Below are 9010 nucleotides of genomic sequence, written 5' to 3'. Positions count from 1 at the left end.
GGTCATCTGATTGCCAGTCCCATTGACATTGATGCCCGCTCTCTCACCAGCTGGCCCTCCAGTCATTACTAGGTCTATTCCAGCTGGCACTTCAGATGCAGTTACCAGCCGTCGCTGCCACTGAAGCCGTCTCAACAATTTCAGTGAGTGCTGCCGCGGCTGTCCATTCGGGCACTTCCGCAGCCACATTCAACCTCGCTGCAGTCAGTTCTCTTGGCACTGTTACCAGGTATCACCACCACAGCCTCCTCTATGACCGTCGCCATCTGTCCTGCTGATTCCATCGTGTTTTTCTGAACCTTGTGCTGAACATTTGCCACCAGCCCTGCCTAAGCCTGGTTTTCCCCGTCATTGACTATGGAGCTCAGTGGCTGTTCCCCTACATGGGTGAAGTGTGGTCCTTTAGTTAGGATAATTTTTGATTGTATTAGATTGTATTACAGTGCTCACCACGTCCCTCCTCCCTTGGGTGCTGAGATGATTGTGCTATCTTTCTTAAGGGGGCACGAGTGTAGTTCATGCAGGGCAGGGGTCCTGCATATTCGGCCATCACGTCCACAGATGTGCTTTGCAGGCTAAGTACAGTTCCTGCTTTACATTGGGTCACATCTGCTGTTGAAGCTGATTTATACAATGTCTCTAGATATTAGCGACAGTTAATGTATTTCTCGTTAACTTTATCTCAAGAAATGCATGACGTATGATAAACATGTAATATTTTCTTTGCTGTGAAGATGGTTTAAAACTGAAAGTGGTTGCAAAAAGACATTATAATAGACAGCACAGTGTCATGCATTTCTTGAAGTTATGTAGCGAGGTTGCTTTCCAACAAAAGATTCACTGGACCGTTTGCCGCCAAGCCTCCCGCAGCCGCTACAATGTTTACGCATGCAGGTCACAGTAATCAGCACTGTAGTCGCAGGCAGTCTTGTGTCCATGTGACATCACACCTGTCTCCCTCTGCTGACGGGTACTTAAGTTGGCCCTCAGCCCCTCAATTGCCAGTTTTGCTCCGGGCTCCAGAACAACCGCCAGCTGTCCTCAAGGCTATGCTACTGACCATAACACCTGACACTGCTGCTACCTATCACGCAGTGCTGTCTTACACCTTTGCCCTGACCTTGAGCTGCTGAACATCCATCAGCTACTCCCACGCCAGGACCTGCCTTTCGACGCCCCATGAGTTAACAGCCTCATGGTACAATGCTGCTGATCATGCATAGTACCTCCTGATTCATCACCACTACTGAAAATTATGGATTTCATCATTGTGGGCACCCACTACAAGTAATCTAGATGGACTATTCAAATGTACTCAAGAGTGGACTTCCGTTCTCTCAAAGCTATACTGAGTTTAGTTCTAGGTTAATAAACAATGAGCAGTTGTTGCAGCATGTGAATTCAGTCACTACCAGTCAAACAATTCAAGCTGGGGTTTTATCATAAACAAATCTGATGTGCCAAAAAACTACGAACAATTATCCAAGAATTTCACTGCAAAAAAAAAAAAAAATTACAGCCTCATAATACTAGTAAATACACAAATATCTATACAATAGGATCCTGCTAATAAATCAGAAGAGTCTGACTGGGCAAACACTGTCAAAAAATAGATGAGTCAGCAATTGTGAACACTTACCATATTAAGTTGCCTAACACTATAGGTATGCAATAGAATAATGAACTTCACATTTTTTCCACTAAATAAAGCACTCCTCTCAATAGGATGTATCGGAATTTGAATCCTGGTACGTAACAGTTTTAGCGTATTACAAATTATTTATATTTACCTTGTTTTGATCAATTTTTCGAAGCAATTTCTTGATGTCTACTGGCCGCTTTATTATTTCATAATAGTGGGGGCACTCTTTCTTTGATGGTAATTTCACAAAAGGTTCACTGATATTTCGCCCATTTCTGGAATAGAGGTTGTCATTAAAAGTTGCTGAAGTGTAACTTATGGTGCATAATTCACGCCTCTCTCTAATTTCTTTCTATTAAAAATAAAATAAGTACATCAGTAAATTTTATAAACATGTCTGCAGTCACACTGAATAAATTAATAATTGGCTTTTGGCTCACCAGCATGAAAAGACTGTCACATTCCCAATAAATATTGCAGGATATATTTAAAAGTACTACAACAGTTTCACTAAGACGGGGAAAACATGGGTGAATGACGGGGAAAACATGGGTGAATCATGTCCTATCAATTTCAAACATTTCATACGAAATATATAATTTTTAGTGAATGTCTGCAATATCTAATGCAACCAACAACCACCAATGTAAAAGTGGCAGAAGACCTGTGACATTCAAAGACGTACAGTATAACCCTGCTTTTACATTCCCGGAATTAACATTTTCCCGCCGTTTATGACATTTTTTATCGTTCCCGTCAAATTTCCTATGACCACAATATTAATTTGCACCTGAATTTGTGTCAACATATTTATAATTTTCCCATGATTTACGCATCATGGGGGAAAAAAAAAAAGCCGAGAAACAAAATGACGCTGGCATGATGTTGGCCGTCCAGTAGTATTTAAAAATATTATGTAGTTAAGTTTCTTGACACCAGGGCGCTTAGTGGATTTGAACCAGTAAACGTGTAAAAGTTGGAAAAATTTGTGCTGTTATCTACCGCTGCTGCCAAGCACTTCTTGGCATGATGGCTGATGGGAGTAACTAAGTTCATTTGAATAAAGATATCATGACCATTCACAAACATTTCCAAACACTCTACCATGCAAATGCAGTTTTGTAATTGTGATCATCGTGACACCTTTGTCGAACCATATTTAGCATGTTGTAGCATTAGTTGACACCATCATTCACACTACATTACTCAAATGGTTTTGGTTTAAACGCATTACCGGTAGCAAATTTTTTTTCATACTGAGCAAAATGTGTTTTGATAATTTATTCTCGTTGTCAGGTGCAGTATTTTTGAACTACCTTTTGTGATGTCACACAGACAGTGTGAGTGATAGTCTGCATGTGTGTGGTTTTCTACGTAACTGAGGACGCACAGCACCTGATAACCTCAAAAAGATGACTACAGTGCTTGAGAGGCAGAATAACACATATGCAAACACCACACAAAATACTTATGTACATATTTGTATTTGACAATGAGAAAAATATCTCAAAACTCATTGTTAAGCATGAAAAAAATACGTAACTAGTGCAGTATTTCATTATTTAAATAATGAATAAACACTGATTATGATATCTGAAATTAAGTCAAAACGTTTTTACTTCCCAGAAAGTTATCAATTGCAGTTACATCAGCGGTTTTTATTAGATAATAAACCTTTATTAGATAATAAAAAAGAGTCCTTGACAAGTCTTTTGAACCTGTTATGTACATATCCCATATACAAAGTGCGAAAATGCAAGGGGGTATCCTATACATAACTTTTACAGCTTAAAACGTTATTTCTCACATTTTACACAATTTTTTTGAAGTCCCTTGAAAAATGTAAAAGCGGGGTTTCACTGTATATGAAAGCTTACAGACAGGCGAATGGTAAAAACTGAAGCAAAAGGGAATGGTTGTTAAGTTATCAATATCTCCAAGCAGGAGAACAAAAATGACATATTTTAGGCTTGTTGTGCATAGTTTTGGAATAAGTCCCAAACAATCTAAGATTAAGCCACAAAGTAAGAGTCCACTGCCTCATCACAGAAAGCAACTGAAAGCATTTTAAAAACTATCTGAGCACTATATTAAGTTTGTAGAAGAGCACAACTTAAAAACAGAATCAAACCATTTGGCACATGAAACAAACAGGGAATGTTACTGGATAACAAAGTTATTACATAACAACTGTGTGTCCTCTTTTAATAAGACATGAAAATAGTACAACAATAAAACAATACTATGTTTTAAATAATAACAGTAAATAGTAGTAGTATTAATAGTAATAATAATAATAATAATAATAATAATAATAATAAGTGTCTTTTCCTATTTGGTCAAAAGCTGATTATAACCTAAAACTTTTAAACTAGTTTTTTCTGTCTTTATTATTCTTTTTGATAGGACATGGCATGGTGTGATGGTTTATTTTTGGATGACATCAGAGAAAACTATACTGTAAGCATATATTTCTAACAGATATGCATATATGGGGATTCTGAATGTCAATGAACTTGATTACATTAATAATTCTGTTTTATATTCATCATCTTTGCAAGAAAATCATTAGTGAGTCTTTAAGGTTTCTTATTAGTTAAAATGAGTATGGTGAATTAACTGTGCTTCCTTCCAGGAGTGGACAGATGTAAGTACACCATACGTTCATTGCAAAACTAGTGACTGTGGTGCCAAAACACTTGGAAATGTCATGGTACAACACATAATGAGTTTGAGGGAAGACAGTGGTCTCTTATGTCTTGGGGAGGTGCCAGTAATCTCCATCAGCGTAGCCCAAGGTTACAGTAGGCACCAAAAAAGTGTACTGACACAGGCTTTGTTCTACGAAAGTCATAAGGGTCACCACTCCAAAGTGCTAGCTTGAGCATTGGCTCCTTGGGTGTGGAGGAATGTATGTAAGGCTGCTGCGCAACACCCACGGGGGGTTCATTTGGGCACCGACAGTCAGTGAGAGGGACTATGCATGCAACAGATGAAATGACACACACAAATGAAGTTACGGTTAAAATGCAGTACGTTTTCATTGTAAGAGGGCTTTAATGAATTTGAAGAACAGCGACAAAATTATGCAAAGCACAATGCATAACATGAATGAGCACTCTTTCACAAAGCAACAATGTATAATGCATTGTACAAGATCACATGAAAATAGGGCAAACAACAATCCACAAGTTGTACAAGGTGGTATTAACAGACAGAAGTTTCAAAGCACGACCTACAGAATGACCCAAGGAAAGAAAGAGGGGGGGGGGGGGGGGGGGGGGGAGAGAGAGAGAGAGAGAGAGAGAGAGAGAGAGAGAGAGAGAGAGAGAGAGAGAGAGAGGCCTCTGTAAATGGAAGGCCTCTATGACTGAGAGCAGACAACACATAGCAGAAGACAATTATGGTGGTTGGTAGACAAGACCAAAACTTTACTTCAGTTGTCAGACCATAGGAAGTATGCAGCTAAGTTACAAATTTCATACAACTAAAGGTATTTTATTACAAAATTATTATTACTACTATTATAATTGTTATTTGTACACTGCTGCTGCTCCTATCAACAAAAGTAACATAGTAAACTTACAGCATAAACAAACAAAGTATTTGTTTGGTGTGAGAATGGTGTCTTCTCAAACTAATTATAGCCGTATGGGTCACCCAGGTTGTTGCATCCAACTGAATCTACATAAACGAACAAGGCATGAAACAATAAGGAAGGGTTGATGCATTTTTTGTCGATATGCTATTCTCCTAAATGTTTTAACTAATGACAAGACTTCTTTTCTTCTTCACATTTTTATGGTGCTTGAATGCAACAAAAATAATAATAACTATTCCATGTGTCACTTGTGCTAAGTACCCAACTCAACTCCCCTTCCCCCGAAAAACAACACACTAATACTTTCAATGGCATGCACGCTTTTTAGTTGGCCCAACTACCCAGCTATACACTTTAGTTGCTTGCTGCAACAACAGCATACCGTGGGGCTTTACAACATAGCTTTCATTTTTTGAAATACATCAATTTGCCACACTGGCTGTTGCTGTCAGGATTAAACCATCCTTTTGCTTTGGAATGTTGGCTCTGTAGTCATTCTCAAGGGCAAAGTATAACCTCACAAACACATGTACTTGGATTAGTCAATGTACTTGTCTGCATCACACAATTATGTTGACTGTAATGCAAGTATTTTGTTGAAAAGTTATACTTTACGCCTGAGAATGGCTATGCAACCAAAACTAAGTAGTAGTAGTTAACAATATACAATAGCAGCCAGTGTGGCAAACTGATGTCATTCAAGAAATGTATCACAGCTGCTGACCCCACTGCAAGTAAGATATTAGTAACTGTCATTTAAAGCCTTTTGGATACTTGCTGTTATTCTATGAGCAGCGGCATTAGATACCTAGCAGCCAGTGTTCTAAATACTTACTTGCTGAAATACCAGCTGCTAGAATCAAACTATTCAGAGTATAGTACTTTGTGACCTGTTCCAAAGACAAAAGTAATGTTTCTGACTAACCGATCTGTGTAGTTCATGACAATGCCGAGAATGTTGTGCAGGCACTGTCTCAAGGCAGCTTGCTGGGGAGTGTCACAGGCATCTGCTCCCTGTTGGCTGCGCCGCTGTTTCTTGTGTATCACTGGTGTAACTTCTCGAGATGGTCCTGCAATTGCATCATCTCGTTCCACAGACTCTATTTCCTGTATTTCCACATGCTTTCTTTTGCGTGTCTTCTTCTTTATCGACGAATGCTGTCGCTCTAACTGTTCCTGTAGAGGATCTTCTCCATCCACGTGTTCCTCTTCCTCACCTTCAATTGCCTGTTCAAATAAATAATTAGTTTAAAATGTTCAACAAATACTCATACCTATTATTGTATTTGTTTAAATATTCATTTAATTTAACTATTAATCTGTAGGGGCAAAATGTAGCTGCTACATAGATAAGAAACACTGCCTGATGTTATATGAATAACATCTGCATATAATGAATGATTATTACAGTAAAAGTTATAACTGTAGATCCACACAGGAGATCAGCTTTAAATCACTAATAATGGGGAGGCGGTGTGGAAGATGACAGCTAAACTCTACTTATCAGGAATTACCACATCATTCACACAAAATGTCCTGGAAAAAGAATGAACAACCGAAATCAGAGTGGCTGCATTAGGCAATAAACCTAATTCCAAATCACACAAACAATATTTTCTGAACTCAATCTATTTTAGCAAACAAAAATAAGAACAAACACAGTAGCAATAGGCAAGGATGAGGCCTTTACAGGCTCATTCAATTGAACTAAAAATATTATTTATGTTTGGATTGAATTGCTTAAAATAAGTACTTTTTATTGTAACAGATATTAGCACTTCTTCCTGTTCCATTCATGGAGGGAGCACAAGAAGAATGATCGCTTATATGCCACTGTGAATGCTGTTACTAATGAAATTTTATCTTTCTCATTTCCACAGGAATGATACCAGAAGCTGAGTAGTATTTAAAGAATCAAACTATTTTGCCTGCCAACCCAATTGGATTCCCCACATTTCCATTACTGGCCACTGCATGGCCAATTAGCTAGCTACATTGTTCCCCAGATGTTGTAGATGTGTGAAAGTGCATCACTTGGGTTTTCCTACAGTGCTATGGATGTCTGAATGCATCCTGAGCTATTCACCTCACTCCTGCAGACGAGTTACTTCCATATCTCGGTGAATAAAAAGATGTCGAGTATTTATAATACAAATACGTGTCTTATTGTGTGCTATCATTTGCAAAAAATCTTGTTTTGATATCTTGAATCGTTTATGACATGTGACGATTGTTATGACTACATGATTCGTGATGCACAATGATGTGAATGGGCACATCGCATGTGACCCTCCTTCAGATATAAAACCCAATAATTCGACAACAGCATGACATATCCCCCAATTTTAAATAAAATTTCGATACCTTATCTATATTTTATTCAGTGCAATGTTTGAGCTAAAATCAACCGTATGCGAAAGTTTACGCAATGCATTTTTACCTCTGTGAACTCTTTAAAATTTCACACAATGTTTTACTTAATTTGATGCAGCGCAGTAAGTATGATGGGTAATGAAAAGAAATTCAGTGCTTTATCAACTGAAATATCAGACTGTAAGATGGGCAAAAATCAGTTCTTTCACTTAATAATTTTTAAAAAGTTGGATGATAAGTAATTCCTGTTGGCCAGAATGTTGTCTCTCAGCAGGCTCTAGCATTTGACGAGCAGTGCAGTTATAATAAAAGCCCCCTCAGCACAGGATGCAGAGAGCACATCTGTAGCAATGAAAGGGTCAATCCAATGTCCTATGGATGCTACACATTTGACCACCACTTCAATATTGCATGGATAATTGTACTGTATGTAATATCTTTCCTATACATAGTACAGTTTCTCAGCACCCTGGCAATAAATTTGAAGGCTGCTCTCTCCTAGAGAAACTGCCAAAAAATCAAAGGCTGCATTCTAGTTAATGTGCAGCTGAGCTCCACGTGAACCAGAAGTGATGACAGTGGACAATAATGCAATTATAAAGGTAGCTGCAAACAACCTCCAAGAGGGCTTACCCTCTATCCTCAATCTCACTTATCGTGCTTCCAATGGAAGGGAATAAAATGTCACACCTAACTGAGTAATGCCTGAAAAACTGAGCATATTGTGTTTTAATGTAATGTATTTCACATGAAACAGGATTTGTACCCATTATGTTTGTCTTATCAATACATAAAAAACTTGGAAGCTATCAGGTACACACTAATTATTGAATTATATCAGGGAAAGAACTGGTCCAAACATGAACCCTGTGGAATGCCCCAATTTACAGTTGGCCTTATGTGGTATAATTTGTGATGGTCTCCAGAAAACTAGCAAGATGCTGCAGGATAAAAAATAAATGCATTATGGGTGAGAAAATCAACTCTGCCTGTTGGAGGAAACCTAAAACTGCATGGTGACAATATTTATGGTACTTGTTAGGTCTGCTACAGACTTCAAAAATCCAGTTTAAGCTGGTTATGCATGGTAACTAAGTTATGAACTATTTTTGATAATTCATTAAAATTAACCTTACAATTGTAAAAATACACAAAATAAACTCTATTTAATCTAAGAACTTCTAGTCTAGACAAAAATTAATCTTATTTGCAGTAGTGTCAGAATGTATATATAAAAAAATATATGGATATAATAGAGGGAAACATTCCACGTGGGAAAAATATATTTAAAAAGAAAGATGATGAGACTTACCAAACAAAAGCGCTGGCAGGTCGATAGACACACAAACAAACACAAACATACACACAAAATCTAGCTTTCGCAACCAACGGTT

The 9010-nt window shown here is 37.9% G+C and overlaps 1 protein-coding gene across 4 annotated transcripts in view; it reads right to left on the bottom strand.

Annotated features, from left to right (window-relative positions):
- Positions 1-9010, bottom strand: part of LOC126178712 (ATP-dependent helicase brm-like) — a 220107-nt gene that overhangs the window by 14168 nt on the left and 196929 nt on the right. For all 4 annotated transcript variants that reach the window (XM_049924555.1, XM_049924554.1, XM_049924552.1 and 1 more), the window contains 2 exons: positions 6169-6470; positions 1791-1917 (listed from right to left, as the gene is read on the bottom strand). In XM_049924555.1, the coding sequence (XP_049780512.1) occupies positions 1791-1917; positions 6169-6470 (429 nt within the window). The remainder of the gene's footprint in view (positions 1-1790; positions 1918-6168; positions 6471-9010) is intronic.

This window comes from Schistocerca cancellata, chromosome 1 (assembly GCF_023864275.1).
Source record: "Schistocerca cancellata isolate TAMUIC-IGC-003103 chromosome 1, iqSchCanc2.1, whole genome shotgun sequence".
Classification (NCBI taxonomy): Eukaryota; Metazoa; Arthropoda; class Insecta; order Orthoptera; family Acrididae; genus Schistocerca; species Schistocerca cancellata.
This window is presented reverse-complemented; position numbering and strand designations above follow the sequence as displayed.